Source organism: Siphateles boraxobius, unplaced genomic scaffold (genome assembly GCF_051911475.1).
Source record: "Siphateles boraxobius isolate OS27281-9 unplaced genomic scaffold, OSU_SipBor_1 26, whole genome shotgun sequence".
In the NCBI taxonomy this organism is placed as follows: domain Eukaryota; kingdom Metazoa; phylum Chordata; class Actinopteri; order Cypriniformes; family Leuciscidae; genus Siphateles; species Siphateles boraxobius.
Window position 1 is genome coordinate 5821645 of NW_027508876.1, and position 16433 is coordinate 5838077.

The 16433-nt window shown below is 38.8% G+C and overlaps 1 protein-coding gene across 2 annotated transcripts; it reads right to left on the reverse strand.

Annotated features, from left to right (window-relative positions):
* Positions 1–2275: 2275 nt before the first annotated feature.
* Positions 2276–15952, reverse strand: prtfdc1a (phosphoribosyl transferase domain containing 1a). Of its 2 annotated transcripts, XM_077244041.1 has the most exons (9): positions 15834–15952; positions 15587–15693; positions 14719–14902; positions 8938–9003; positions 7641–7658; positions 6268–6350; positions 4746–4792; positions 4550–4626; positions 2276–3343 (listed from the first exon to the last, which is right to left on the reverse strand). In XM_077244041.1, exons 1-9 carry the CDS (start codon positions 15879–15881, stop codon positions 3296–3298), a joined length of 678 nt encoding a protein of 225 aa, XP_077100156.1. In that variant the 5' UTR covers positions 15882–15952; the 3' UTR covers positions 2276–3295. The 2 variants fall into 2 exon arrangements, with proteins under 2 accessions (XP_077100156.1, XP_077100157.1); XM_077244042.1 differs by lacking the exon at positions 7641–7658.
* Positions 15953–16433: the final 481 nt, after the last annotated feature.

The window sequence follows — 16433 nt, forward strand, 5'->3', positions numbered from 1 at the left end:
CGCCTCTTTGTCTGTCATTCTTGTTTTAGGCCGATGGTAGAGAGGCTGCCAGGTTCCCACAGAGGTGTGGAGCTTTTATCGGCTAGGTAAGTTAACCGTTCCTAAATGCTGATGTGTGATAAGAGCGAGTGAGTCACAGCCAAGCCAACAAAGAGTTACTTTGTCAATTTTGTCACATAGATCCAAAATGCCCTTTTATTCAGGGGGACAAGGGGTGTTTTTTCTTCCTCTGTAATCTGTAGCTATACATCAGATACTCTATCTGGAACTAAGAGAGCTCTGTTAGTTCTTCTCTTACATGAGGGGGCATTTAGCCCAAAACACCTATACTGAGGCCTGTAAGGTTGTATTGTATAGAACAGCAACATGATATATTGTACATTGTGTGCTTAAGATTTGACTTAGTCAATTTTTTTTAATCTGCACTAAAATGCATGTTAAACTCTTTTTTAAAAACTACAATCCAATCCCAGTGTATTGTTTCCATGTGTGTGAACCCATACAGCACTTTTCCTTTGTCCTGCGCTTCCATGTTCTCCTATTGACTTGAGCTTTCAGATGTCATCAGGAATCGTGTTTAATCCCACACCAAGTGTGACTAAGTCTCAAAAATGTAAATCAATGCTGTTTTCAGAAAAGAAAGAAAGAAAAGACACAGGTCTGCAAATTCACAAGGCTTGTGGCTTTACATAAACAAGCTATTATTATCAGACTTTCACAATGTGACAATTCTCACCTGGCAGACAATAAATGGATGAAAACTATCTATCTATCCATCCATCCATCCATCCATCCGTGTCTATTGGCCGGTCGCTCCTTTCCCTTCAGCCAGGATTATTATTGTGTACTCTCTGTTGAGTTGACTTTTGTTAGTCTGTTGTGCAAACTACCGAATCTAGTTGTATTAGTAGTCTCCTTATTGATGTGAACTTACATTTGGAAATAAACAACAGAAAATTGCTTTCTTCAGACCATTTAATGGGATCTTCAATCACAAATAAGTCTCACAATCTTTTGTAAGACAAATAATAATGCACTATCTTCATGCTTTGTTATGACCCACTGACTGATTTAATGAAATAAAGTGTTTTGTGTCTCCAGTGCAGCGCTGCATTCTCCAGTCATGAGGTGAAGTAACTGATGGCAGATGGCGGCTGTTGGCACTTGTACCCGGCTGGCGCCCAGACTGAGTCATGGAAAGCTTGGTGTGAGGCACAAACAGCTCTCAATCGACACTTTAAACCAACCATGTAGGACAATATCATAACCAGACTCAGAAATCACACAAAATTTCAATATTTGATAGTGGATAGTGCAAAGAGTTTCAGATTTAGGGTAATGTGTAACGCCTTTGGGGGTGTCAGCAGCCTTTTTTTTCTTTGCTACATATTACTTGAATTAAACAGCCAGACTTTTCAAGCAGATTGCCTGTAAGACAGCAGATCCGAAACAGATGAGCAGAAATGCATTTTTTTTTCGGGATTCACAGTGAACATCAGCTTTGAGTTCTGTATTAGCAGTACATTTCCAGTGCATTCATTGCTTGTCTGAGATGTGAGATAACCACAGCAGGTTGTAAAGTAAATCAAACCCTCATGTTGGTTTTGTCTGGTTGTATGCTGACAAAAAAGGTCAAAGCCCAGGCCAGACACTGGGAAAATATCAAACGTTTCAATAGAAATGTTTAATAAATCATTTTGATTCAGGGCTGTTCAGATGTTCTTTATTTAGCGCCCCTTTATAGTGTGCAAATACATGTTAATTTTCCCTTCTGGAACCCAACAAAAAAGTTAAAGGCTTCTATCTATCTGTCTGTCTGTCTGTCTGTCTGTCTACATCCATCCATCATAGTGTTTCGAACATCAGAAATATACATTTATTGTATATGCCATCTATAGAAAACATGTTAGCAATGTGGTAAATCATGCAACAAACATGTTAAATTATGTTTAAACATGTTAAAAATGCTAGCAATGTTTTGCAACATGTGAAACACTGTATGTCTGTCTGTCTTTTTATCCATCTATCTATCTATTATAGTGTTTTGAACATAATAAATATACAACCTTTTCATATCTATTGTGTCATCTGTAGAAAAAAAAACATGTTAGTAATGTATAAACAGCCTGTCTATCTATCTATCTATCTATCTATCTATCTATCTATCTATCTATCTATCTATCTATCTATCTATCTATCTATCTATCTATCTCTATCTATCTCTATCTATCAGTTTCAAACAAAATATACAACACAATATATACACAACGAAATATACAACTTTTTCATATTTTATTTTATGGTATGTCCTCTGTAGAAGAAAACATGCTAGCATTGTGCTAATTCATGTTAGAAACATGTTAGTAACATCCTAAAACATGCTGACAAAGTGTTAAATCATGTTAGAAACATGATAGCAACATTCTAAAACGCCTTCGCTTTGTCTGAAATCGAAAATATAGTATGCCAAAAGAGTATTATGTCCGAATATAAAAACAGCAGGTAAAAAAGTACCCGGACGAACCTACAGTACTACTTCCACCGAGATTCAAAGTGTCCATTGGTTGAATGGACGTGAAGCGACGCAACCAACTCTGGTAGGTCGCATGAGAGTACAATGTCGGATAGGCTACAGTACATCCAAATTTCATTCATACTACCCATATTCATACTACACACAGTAGAATGTACTTTTTTAGTGGTCGCAAAGTAAATTCAAATTCAAATGTAGTACCAACTCTGACAGTGCTGGTACTGCGACAGATTTCAGACGCAGCACATATCTTTGTAGTGTCTCACACACAAGAAATATACAACTTTTTCATATTTTATTGCATGTCCTCTATAGTAGACATCTGTAACATATTTGAATTTTCACAATGCAAAATAAATTGCTAATTAATTTTATATAGCTATATACTACTGTCCGATTTTGAGATTGGATAAAGCTCCTGCCTCCCAACCCTAGGAAAAGCGTAGAATGTCCTCAGTGGCATGGACTGTTTCACAAACAAATATCTTCTAAAGAGAACAAAATGGGCAGCTGGCCTCTTAAACTGATAAAGCATACAAAATGGAACAGAGTAAGTCTGTTTTCCACATCATATCACGTTAGTATCGCGATGTGACTTTACTTAATTCATGCAAAACACATTATACAATATCTCAAACATAATTCAGCATGTCAGTGACAGATATCGGATCTCTGATTTGAGAACACAGTATTCTTGTGTCAGAATGAGCTTTTCATCCGTTACAGTAATATAAATGTCCATTCCTCTTGAAGGGAGTTTTGTCACACTTTATATTTCTGTTTCCCTGTCTCGCTGATGACGCAGATGTGCTGTGAAGGGGAAGACATCGCTTACGTGAGTCAAGTGATAAATAAAGCAGAAAATAGAGCTGTAAAACACAGCAAAATGTTTGCTTCTGCCTGTCTGCAGTGTGACAGATAGATGTTTTCCATCACATTTACAACTTTAGAAGGGGCTTGAACACATGATGCATGAGGCTGATTAGAGTTTTCTAGGAAAGATGAATGCTGTGCTGCATGCCAGATTTCATTTGGATGTTCACCAAGTCCTGCTCAACACTCAGTGATGACATTCATGCTGCAGGTTCAGAGATTCATCTCTTATATAACGCTCTATGATGAGCTTTGAGATGGGGAGGCCTTTTTATGCAGCTTTAAAGAGTTAGCTCACCCTGAGCTGAAAATCCTGTCATTAATTACTCACCCTCATGTCGTTCCAAACTCGTAAGAGTCTGAGAGCTTTCTATCCCTCCATAGACAGCAACACAACTACCACTTTGACGCTTCAAAAAGTTCATAAAGAGATCATAAAAGAAAACCATATGAATTGAGCGGTTTAGTCCAAATTTTCTGAAGAGACCTGTTCACTTTATATGATGAACAGATTTAATTTAGGCTTTTATTTACTCAAATTAGTGAAAGAATTTTCCATTTTGGGTGAACTATCCCTTTAACAACATCAAGGGGTCACGCAGAACACGTTTTTGCATTTTATTATCGCTTTAAATGATGAACAGATTGAATTGCTTTTGTTCACTTATAAACATTGATCAGCAAACATGAACAGAAGCTCAACCGAATCGCGCGAGAACAAACCTCTCCCGGAAGCTCAAACGTGATGCATAACATGAGAAGGATCCTCATTGGTTTTCGCACATCAAGTGATCATGCTTGAGCTTCCGCTCACCACAACTGATGTGTGTATTGATGAATGTTTAAATGTGAATAAAAGCCTAAATTCAATCTGTTCATCATATGAAGTGATCGAGTATCTTCAGAAAATTTGGACTAATTTTTTTTAAAGCGTCAGTCGCATAGCTGTCTATGAAGGGACAGAAAGCTCTCAGATTTCATTAAAAAAATCGTAATTTGTGTTTCAAAGATGAATGAAAGTCTTACAGGTTTGGAACAACAGGAGGGTGAGAAATTAATGACAGAATTTTCATTGTTGCAAAGCCTCTCATCGTTTCATCTTCAAAAGGTCATGGAATTTAACAAAAATGGACGTAATCTTACATTGAGGTCCCTGAAGTACTCATTGTAGTCCAGAGCGTAACCCACCACAAAACGATTGGGTATGACAAATCCAACATCTGGAGAGAAACACAAGTAATCAGTTCTCACGAATCACAGCGTGTTCAGATAATCACAGTGTGATTCATTAAGGCCCGTTTCCACATGGCAGTGTGTTTGAGCACCCTTGAGCACTCACAGTCAGGGAGCTCTGCCGCCCCGTGAGGAACCCTCTTCACCAGCAGCCTGAGGGAAGAGACACAGGAACACATTAACACTCTTAACCTCCATTAGATCAAAACTATGAAAATGTCGAGGTCTGCCCCTTTTCTTCCACTTGATTTGATCTCAGGCCGCGCATCCTCTTACATTAGCTATATGTTTCCATCAGTGGTGTTTTAAAATGAGTCAAATTTATGTCCCTGTTACACTTCATTTTCCTGGTTAAATTAATTCACATAAAAAAAGAGACCAAATACAATCATATTTTGTATTTTTACACTAACTAATGTTCTATTTATTAAAACCAAGTATAAATTTAATCAAGTTAGTGTTTTTATGCATTTTTACATTTATTCCAAAATAATAACTAAAGGCAAGAACAATTAAACAATACATTTTATTTGTGAACTAATGCTCAGCTTTTCTTTTAATAGTTAACTTATTTTCAGCAGTCATCACGCTTGTACACACTGGTCACAGATACAGACACGAAGATGTATTCGTGTCATATGATTTCCCCAAGCTATTGCTCACTAAAACCCCCACACAGTCATCATGTTTTCAGCTCATTTCAAGTTTGATTTTGGCATGACATAAAGCGGCGATATCTAAGTGACTGATTTGTTTACTTACTGTTTAATTAGTCTTCCCATTAATGGCATCATTGTCTGTATTCAGGCCGATTCCAGAATGTGCATGAAATCATGAAATTATGTGCAATATTTATCAGACAAAAAAATCATATCTTATCATAACGGATCATATCCAATCATCACACAATGGAGGCATTTCCTCCTCTCACATGTCTTTCCCCATTCCTTCTCAATTACCCCCCACCAAACTCAGCGCACACTTTAGGGGGTCTGTTAAAAGTCCAAGGGCTCAAGGGAGGCATGCCTCACGCTGTAACTTCACCCGCTGGTGAATAGTGTTACTTTATAAAAACGAGTGACTTGTACACTTTTTAAAAGTCACATTTTGTAATATTTGCGTTGGTTTATTTTTTGTAATATCTTTATTTTCTAATCCAGTTTTTTTAAGGAGACACTGCCTCCCTTTCCCAAGACCTTGGTTTCCATCCGCCTATTTTTATGTGAATGTTTAGATATCTCATAAAAAGAAACGCTGGATGGAAACGCTAAGATGCGCTAATTGCAATCGAAATCGGACAAACGTTTTAACCAGAATGTATTGCATTTGACTCCGCATTAAGTCAAACTCACCTTCTGTCTCCATGCTTTAAAGAGCAAGTCATTTATGATGTACAAAAAATAACCACAGTTGCTTCTCAAATTGCAGCAACTTACATTTTTACTACAGATATTTTGCACCAATTTTCCAGCAAGTGACGATTTTGTTCTCTTGAACACATGGGATGGAAATGGTGTTTTATTCGCAAATGTTTTATTCGATATTCCAATTTTTGCACATGTTAAATTCACAACTTGGAAACAGAGATGGAAACATAGCTATTGCCTTAATGTAGTTCCCCTTCTCACCCTGCAACTTTAACCATTTTGGGCTGGAAAGTATCCACGTGCTGTAGAAGGGCTCTCATTGTCTTTCCTGTGTCCACTATTGCCTGTGAGGAAATTAATACATATAAGATTACACTGTAATGGAGATTTAGTGCTACATGCCTGGCTGTCTAGTCATTCGGATTTTGTCTTCCTGTGGAGTTTTGCAGGTGCAGATTCCATGTGGATTTGCTCATAAGTGTTTGACTTTGATCTGAAATACTCTACATATAGAGCAATTTTGTCAAGCAAAAATATCATTCTTCATTTACAGCACACAAGAATTTTTGTCCAATAATTTATTTCTGTGATGCAAAGCTGAATTTTTAGCATCATTACTCCAGTGTTCAGTGTCAGAAATCATTGTAATATGTTGATTTGCTGCTCAAAGAAACATTTCTTAATATTATCAATGTTAAAAACATTTCAAATCTGATTAATATATATATATACATATATATATATATATATATATATATATATATATATTTAAACTTTTTTTAGGATTCTTTGATGAACACAAAGTTCAAAAGAACAGCATTTATTTGAAATAGAAATCTTTTGAAACATTAGAAAATGTCTTTACTGTCACTTTTGTTCGATTGAATGCATCCTTGCTAAATAAAAGTATTAATTTCTTTAAAAAGCTTTTTGAAGGGTAGTGTATAGCACACGTATGATACAAAAAAGTTGAACTATGTTTATAATACTTTAATTTTCATTAACTGAAATTCTTTTTTAAGTATTTATCTTTACATTGTCCTCCATCTTTCACTTAGCTGAATGCAATGCATTCTGGGATTGCCTTGCATGCTGCTTCAGAATCTGGCAGCAGAATGTTGCTGCTTGCTGTTTAGCACAGCCTTCACCCCTGGAGTGCAGCTATGATGCCTGAAATTCTGTCTAGGTAGCACAAGACTTTTAATGAGAGTTTAGTAACATAAAAAACGTACCCAAAGTTATGGAAATAATGATTAACAGCACTGTTATTCAATGCAGCAGCACATGGAGTGATCTACGTGGGTGATTTCATTGGAAAACGTCTGAAGTGAAATCTGATCTGAAAGGAAAATACCTTTCTACTCTATTGTTTTCCAGACAAATCCCAGACTACCCAGCACATGTGCCATGGGAATTGTTCATAACAAACTTTCTTTGCTTCTCTCTTACATTTCATTTCAGTTAGTTTGTGTGATTTTGTAAAAAAAAAAAAAAAAAAAATATATATATATATATATATATATATGTGTGTGTATATATATATATATATATATATATATATATATATATATATACATATATACTGTATGTGTCTGCATACTTTGCTAAACCCACTGCGAAGTGCACAATCTTACCTCCACAATCAAGACATTCTGTGTGGCATGTGAGGGGGAAAAAGAGAGAATGTGTTAGAATTTAGAAAATCCAAAAGATTTTAAACAACATCCAAAAACAGAAACAACAAGAGAGAATCTGGATGTTATCATCATAGAAAACACACACTGTGATTGTTTGGTGGAATATTTTAAGTAGATCTGAGCCCATGCAAGCGCAGCTACCTTATTATATGGCATTCTATTCTAGTATTATATTATACTCGTGTTTTCATGAGTAAAGATCATAGAATGATCTATGGTCCAACCATGGAATGCCACATTAACAGTTTAATTTAGTCCTATTTAGGGTCATTTATTCATATTTTGAGTAATCCTTTTTCCTATCATAAGAACTTCAAGGATCATGTAATTTCTTAATAAAGTAGTTATTTCTCTCAGCTCACTATAGAGCTGCCTGAAATCTCTACATCGGACACATTTGTAATAATAAAGCAATTCTGGATGCTGTACCATGACTATAGAAGGGAGAGAATTAAATAACTGCAAACCTGACGATTATTCTTGTGGATCTGTCATGAAAACAGCTTCAGTCCTGCTTGGAGGTCTGGATGATATTGCTCCATTCATCAAGGATACAGCCTCTGGCTCTTTGCACGATAGAGGTGGGAATCTATTTGCAGTTTTGTGCACCAGAATGTCTCAATAATAGATAATGTTGAGGACTGATGAGGCCAAGAATGGCACTTGATGCTTGTAAAAACATGTTTTTGAGTTTTTGAACAGTTTGACTGGTTTTATGGTTCTGCACAGGATGGACTGCTCTCATATTTATGGTCAAATTATGATTACCACAGTATACAGAGCATATATCCGATCTAAAGATCCAGTCAGATTCTCGTTCTAGATCTAGATTCACTGAATAGATCCTGTCAAGTCTGATGTCAAATAATTATACCTAAAAATAGACTCCATATCTTGAATTTTAGCAGCCATTACTCCAGTCTTCAGTGTCACATGATCCTTCAGAAAACTGATTTATATTTTTGTGGCAGCCATGATACTTGTTTTTTTTCAACAAACAAGTCCTGGTAGTTCAGAATTTTTTTAAGGTCTCAGAACTCTGGATATAATGATGCGGTTTGGTGTTGAAAACCTCAGACATATGAACACCAGCCTTAGAAGCTGCATGTACTTTCTCACTCAACGCGCTAAACCTAAATAGTCCTACTATATGAGAAAAAGTGTCTGTCACTAATAGGCTAATAAAGCCCATTTCCACGCATTTTTATGACTAATAAGCAAACATGCGCAATACCTTTCCTTTCAGCATGGAGAGGTCGTCTGGTCCAATAATGTGCAGATCTTCAGTGGACTGGTCATTCTGTTAAAGACACAGATCCAGACGTTAAAAGCCCCCTTCTGTGGCCCTGTCAGCACATATGATCTTACAGTCTCTATAGACTTGTCCTGACAGAAGCTGCTTTTGTCTGCTGAGACAATTGGGTTGTGTCCTCTTCTCAGGGTCAAGTTGAACCTTTGTGAAGGGGTGAAGTGGCTCTTCTGTGCTTGAGAAGAACGTTCTGGCTTGGTTATGTTCAGACAGGAAGCGGGACCACAGGATGATGGACTGGAGGCTCCTTAGAGGCCCATGAGTTACAGCAAAACACAGACTGTGAAGACCCACCCAACCATGACAGAACAACTTGACCTTTACTGTATCCTTAGATTCTATTTTCTCAATAACAGATAAACATATGCTATATTGTGATAAAATACCGGTATAGAACCAAAATACATATTTGATTACTGTAGTAGTACATTTGGATTTCTCTACCATGGTAGAAAAAAAAAAGTCATTGTGTGGACATTTTTGGCAGTCCGATCAAATAAGGAGTCAAGAAGTTGACGTTAAAATGTCTGACACACACTCTCTCTCTCTCTCTCTCTCTCTCTCTCTCTCTCTCTCTCTCTCTCTCTCTCTCTCTCTCTCTCTCTCTTTCTCTCTCTCACACACACACAGAGAGAGAAATCAAGAATTGGTCCCATCTCTGTGGTATAGGTCTACTGAACAGTTTGGAAAATGTAGTAATATTGCACATTGTTGTACATCATCCAGGCAACTGCATTCGTCCAATGTCATACTGTGCACACAATAAATAAAGTATTGCAAACAGCAGAAATAGAAGAGTAGCATGGAAATATGCTATTCTGAGCACATGCACATATCTTTCTGAATAACATGTGCCCAGCATTAGAGCGCCCTCTGCTGACTACAGCTGATGACAGCCACTTTAACTCAGTTACAAAGCATTTACACAAATTATTGGCAAATCTAGTGCAAATGAAAAGATTATTTGCACTAGAAGGTTTCACTAAGTGCACACAGCAGTGTAAGTAATAGTTAGATGCTATTTGCACTAATGTAAATAGTGTTAGATGATATTTATTCTTAGCTAGTGCAAATAGTGGCAAATACTAACAAATACTTTGCACAGTGTATTGTAGTATACAGTAAAACAGTACAGAAAAACAGTTTATATGCTTATATTGATTAAAATCATAAATAAATGTTGCCTTATTAGGACCTTACTTGTTTCTGTCCCTATAAGGCCCTCATATACTCCTAGTCCTACACATAGCCATTTTGAACCTGCTAATCAGTAAAGGTGTACTTTAAGGTCCAAGAACGGATAGTTGTATATGATAATAGTTTGATAATACTTTGCATATTTTTCGGGCTTAATAATTGTCTCGTCCAATCAACGCTAGAACAACACATCAAATTTCTCTTTATTTTCACTTTTCGAATATTTCCTTTTTTAAATGCACACTTCTCTTTTTCTTTTTTTTTTAAATAAACACCTGATTTGACTCATATCGGTCACTAAATCGCTATCCTTAATTTCCATGCCACGGTTACTGTGACTAGTTCCCTTTCAAGGCAACTCGCGCTGCGTCAACGACGCTTTGGGAATGACCCTGCGTAATTGCGTCAGAAGCACGTATGTCAACTAGTCCAGTGGCGAGAGTGAACGTCATGGGCGGATGACATCACGACCAGGAAAGGATAAAAGCACATCCGGTCTGACCGGCGTTAGCTTCTGTGCCTCAGCAAGCGCTCTATGTTGAAACTGTCTGTTATATTTCCAGTTGTATTATCTGTTCACTCAGTATTTCATGGCGAAACAAATGCAATCATTCAAATTGTGCGCTTCTCCCTGCCCACGTTATTTAACTGGTGGGGATACACATGATTTGTGTGTTATGTGTTTGGGAGCGGAGCATTCTATGTCAGCCTTCGAGGGGGCTGACTGTCAGTATTGTGAGAGACTTTTGCTTTGCACGCTCCACTCTCGCCTGTCACTTTTCAAGAAAAGTGACCAGGCTTGCAATCCTCAGGGATCCGGACCCGCTGCTGCTGAGGCAGCACGGAGAAGGCTTTCTTTTGGGATCACAAATGGATCTCTTGGCGGGTTAGAGACGGGCTCAGCCCTTTCTCTTCCTTTACCCGAGGGATCCAGCGCTCTCTCACCGGTGTCGGAAGACCGCCCAGCGGCTTCTTCCACCCGGGGTGAGAGCCTAATGCTTCAGTGCTCTAGTTCCAAGGAATTAGATGTGCTGAGCATTGAAAGTAAAAATAAGGGGGAAGAGGATTCGCCACCTCTTTCCCCAGCGTATGAAGAGCAGGTGGAGGTGAATACTCGTGCCGTGGCTAAACTTTATATTGACTGCCCGGGTGAGAAACAAGGCGCTCGTCCCCAAAAGCAAATTAGAAGAGCGCTTTTTGTCACACAATAATGTGTCACCTCCGTCACAGGGCCTTCCATTTTTCCCTGATCTGCACTGTGAGCTGTCCAGATTATGGAATAAGCCGTATTCATCCCGACTTTTCAGCCCCCAAGTACATATTTATTCCGATATAAGGGTAAATAAAGAGAATACAGCTATGGGACTGAACAGACTTTAGCCAGCTATCTGGCCCCTGGTTCAGCATCGTCCCTGAGGGCCCCAGTGCTACCCACTAAGCCACTAAAAACAACATCTAGCTTAGTGGGGAAAGAATATACACCAGCAGGTCAGGCAGGAGCGTGCTTACACGCCATGGCAGTCCTGCAAGCATATCAGGCTGACCTGCAGGGGGTTTTGGATGAGAGTGAGGGGGTAGGACCCGATGCAGTTCGAGAGCTGCGTCGGGCCACAGATCTTTCTCTCAGGGCCACTAAAGAGACCGCCAGAGCTATAGGGCGGTCTATGGCAGCCTTGGTGACCACTGAGAGGCATTTATGGCTCAGTCAAGCTGAAATCAAAGATAAAGATAGAGCCTTTTTGCTGGATGCCCAACTAACGCCTCCTGGTCTCTTTGGTGACTCCGTAAACAGTCGTTGAGAGGTTCCAGGAGACTAAGAGACAAGCAGAGGCGTTCAAAAAATACCTCCCTCGCCGCTCCCAACCCCCTGGGGCTGCTGGGCATGAACAGCCCCAGCAGTCTAGCTCCTCATACAGGGCACAACAGAAAGAGAGTGTCACGTCCCGTGTCCAGTGCTCCTCCACAAAAATCATGGGTGTAGGACCGAAACTCTCAGCAAAAGTCTTCGAAGCAGAAGCAGAGGACCGATCTTCAAGCTAAGAAGGTTTCAGCTAAAAAAAGGTCCTGACGCCAGCGGTGTCAGACCTCTGAGGGCGGCCGGGTTGGAGTGGTATACACCTCATTATACGGTACCCACTCCACCCACTCAGGACTCAGGAATACGAGGAGATGTAATTTCTTTCCTTTCAACTGTATTGAGCTCCAGCAATACTCATCAGAACATTCCAATATCCAGCATTGTCATTATAGTCTGATAAAACAAATAAATCACCATTAAGGAACTGTCATTTAAACAGTTACAGTACTTAAATTACTATGCAATGTGAATAATAAATCCACACACACAGAATACAAATCAGGATAATCAAACATACACATCTCAATAAACATTGCTATGCCCCTTTAAGCAGAATCTACAATTACATAAATGAGGATATTACTCTTTGGACTCATCTCACTGACAAGTTTACAAGAGACTGTATTAAAAGGAGTTTACAGAAAGAGCAATGGCGACACCCTCTGGCCAAACAAGGCTATTACACAATAGCGTCCCCACATGGTCTCCTGAGCACGATACCGATAACTTTTTTTAACTCAACGTTATAAACGTTACTAAATAACTTCGACATCAGAAGACTCACACCAGTTAACTTATTATTTCCTGCAGTGTTTTACAACATGAACATTGTTCTAACACTAGGAATCTCACTCATCACGCTGGGCACATGTTAATGCACGGTAATTTTACAATATAGAAACATAAACACAACTAAGTGACAGTCACTTACTTTTCGTTATTAACTCAACACATGGAATATTGGAAGCTGGATCATTCAAGAGAAACTAAATACAGTAGACTACTCAACACAGGTTAAACGATGCTGTTGAAACTTGAACACTCTCCCGTTCCCACTATAGCAAACACACTAGCTACACACTTCCTCTACCATAACCACAGAAGAAGAGTCTTAAAGCGGCACGCCCCCAGAAATGTCAGAGCCTTTTATACAGTAAGACATCCTGTCGAGACAGGGGCTGAGGCCAGGGGATTGGAAACTCCACCCCGAGGTGGTGGAGTATATGGGGATTTTATGGCAAAGCGGAAACTCTGGTTTTCCCTCACACTTCCAGCCCCCCTGGGATGTGAAAAAATGCACATATCTCCTCATATCTGTGGCTCCCTTCGAGCCCCTTGTATCAGTTTCAAAAAAGTTTCTGACTTTTAAGACCATTTTTCTTCTGACTATTTTGTCCCTAAAGAGAGTCGGAGACCTTCAGGTCCTTTCGGTTTCTCCCATCTGCCTTGAATTCGCACCTGGGATGGTCAAGGGATTACTGTACCCTAAGCAGGGCTACGTCCCTAAAGTACCCACCAATTTACCAAGGCCTATTGTGTTGCAAGCTTTCTGTCCTCCATCTTTTACTACTCAGGACCAGGAAAAGCTGAATCTTCTATGTCCAGTGCGAGCACTTGACACATATGTCCATAGATCTGCCCTGTGGAGAAAATCAGATCAGCTGTTTGTCTGCTTTGGATCACCTAAGAAAGGTCTTCCAGTTTATAAGCAGACAATCAGCAAGTGGATAGTTGAGGCTATTTCTCTTGCTTATGAGTCCTCTGGCCAACCGTCACCCTTGGTGGTCAGGGCTCATTCTACTAGGAGTATGGCAGCCTCCAAAGCCTTACTCTCAGGAGTTTCCCTATAGGAGGTGTGTGATGCGACGGGCTGGTCTTCCCCGCTCACATTTGTAAAGTTTTATAGACTGGACCCTGATGCTGCTCCAGGGTCTCTGGTGCTTATGACTTAGTGCCACAGTTTCCCATACAGGCATTTGTAAGTCTGGCGTTTGGTTATTTTCATTCCCAAAGCGTCATCGACACAGCGTGAGTTTCCTCGAAAGAGAACGTTTCAGGTTACGACTGTAACCCTAGTTCCCTGAGAAGGGATCGAGACGCTGCGTCATCCTGCCATACTTCCTGCGTTCCTGTGATCGACTTGCTTCGGCTATATCGAAGCTAACGCCGGTCAGACCGGATGTGCTTTTGTCCTTTCCTGGTCGTGACGTCATCCGCTTATGACCTTCACTCTCGTCATTGGGCTAGTTGACATACGTGCTTCAGACGCAATCACGCAGGGGCGTTGCTAAAAGCGTCGTCAATGCTACAGTCGTAACCTGAGACATATTTTTTTTATACCTGATTCAACCAGTCAATGGTGGGCGGAGATAGTGTAAATAGCCTTTGCCAACAAGATGGGCTATTTGATACTTATTTTCAAATTATTTTGCAGTTTATGCCTATCATTTTTTTCCAGTTTGGTAAATGTGGTCATTTCAGTGTGTAAACATGAGTTGATGTAGATTTAAGGGGTGTGTAAACAATGTTTTTTATCAGTAAAAATAAGTAAGGCAAACCAGGTAAGATATGTTAAAAGGCATGCACTGAGAAACATGATTGAGCACTCTGCTATAGTTTTAGGTGTTATGCATAAGATTTCTGCTTCTCACCAGATAGCTCTTAAAGCGGATGAACTCTACTCTGGTGGTCAGTCTTCTGTTGGCGCTGCGACTCTGAGCTTTGATTGACTCCACCAGGTCAGAACAGAACTTGTATCCTCCCTTCAGAACACACAGAACCATCATGTCATGATGTCCGATGTCTTCAAGAATGTCTCTGGCCAGACACTCAATCCTACAAATCACATTAGATTGCAATGTTAGGAACTGTGTATGTGGAGGTCATGTGATTCAATAAATTAGATTTAATGGTCACATGAAGTTAATGTGCAAAGTTGTAGATCAACCAAATTACTTTGGAATGTGATTGTGGAGCTGAAAGCATAAGGCTAAACAATGATAAAAAGGAATAGTTGAAAGCAGAAACAGTATATTGCATGTTTTTACATAAATTCATACTCATTTACTCCAAATCAAGAGGAAAACACAGATATTTAACAACATTTAGCAATATTGTTTTTGGTTTTCAATACAAAATGCCAGACATAAATAAGCAACAAAAATAATTAGTAGCCTAGATAGAAGTAGTTTTAAATTACAATATCTTTATTATCATATCCTACTTGTTATTCAAAATTTTGCTTAAGTTTTCAGCTCCTCAGATTTTTCTCCTGAGAAAAAGATCCTAGTGATTTCAGTTTCACACATCTATAGGCTACTAGTTTCAGAAATCCAAATAGCCAAATAGCCAAAATCTATAGTTTGCAAAGTCAGAAATCTCAATATGAACTCAAATGTCAAATTTGACCAAATGATCTGATCTGATCTAAAGTTGAGCTTGTTATCACTTGTCAATGCACAGTGAACTAACATGAATTTTCACATTTTCATAGTTATATGTGTCCAGCAGTGTGTTTACCTGTTCATAATGACTCCATGAGGGATGTACACACACTCCAGATCACCCTGATAATGCTCAGGATAATTAAACAGCTCCAAACTGTAACCCGACCACCCGTCTTTAATCTATCAACAGTCAATGGTAGGTAGAAATTAAAAAAAATGCAAAAAGAAAAAAAAAATACTATAGGGATGCAAAATGAAGCTGTCTTGTCATTTTAGTTGCAATTGTAATGAATAGAATTCAGTATGTCAGGAATATTTACCACAACGCCTGGTTCTTTACTCTGGACATCTGCCATGTTCGTGGTCATATGTGCAAGAGTGCAAGCTTCCTGAGAGAGGACGAGATGTTTGTGCACACACCCACTTTACATCACTAAACACAGTGGGATGCGTTTTACATGTTTTCATTAACAAAAAATACTTTCCTTTTTGATAGACATGGATATATAGTTTAGTTAAAAAATATGTCTAATGGCTTTTATGAATGGAGATGTGTTCTCTCACATGAGTCACATTAGATATTCTAACTCATGTCATGTTGCACATAACAGGAGAATACATCAGCACAACAGAATCTGCTTCACGAGCCTAACGTTACTTATTTCTCCTCTGAATTTGGACACAGATAATCTTAACAAATAACTGTCAGCGAGTGTTTTGAGTTTTGTACTGAAAAGAATTTACCATAACATTGTAACAAAACAACATGACTATATAGTTATACCACACGAGAAGGAGTGGTATTTTTTCTCGAATATCAGTAACAATAGCCTCCGGTATTCAATTTATACAACAGTACAATATTAGTCAATTATATGAATTGAACATTTTTAGACAAAACGTCGTCAATTATACATTCT

What these genes read in the sequence shown, in the direction of transcription:
- prtfdc1a (XM_077244041.1), bottom strand. Translation starts at nt 15,881, where the DNA reads ATGACCACGAACATGGCAGATGTCCAGAGTAAAGAACCAGGCGTTGTG. An exon ending in GTAAAGAACCAGGCGTTGTG is followed by an intron (nt 15,694 to 15,833) that starts GTAAATATTCCT and finishes GACTGTTGATAG; the next exon opens with ATTAAAGACGGGTGGTCGGG. An exon ending in AAAATGGTTAAAGTTGCAGG is followed by an intron (nt 4,793 to 6,267) that starts GTGAGAAGGGGA and finishes CTCTTCCCTCAG; the next exon opens with GCTGCTGGTGAAGAGGGTTC.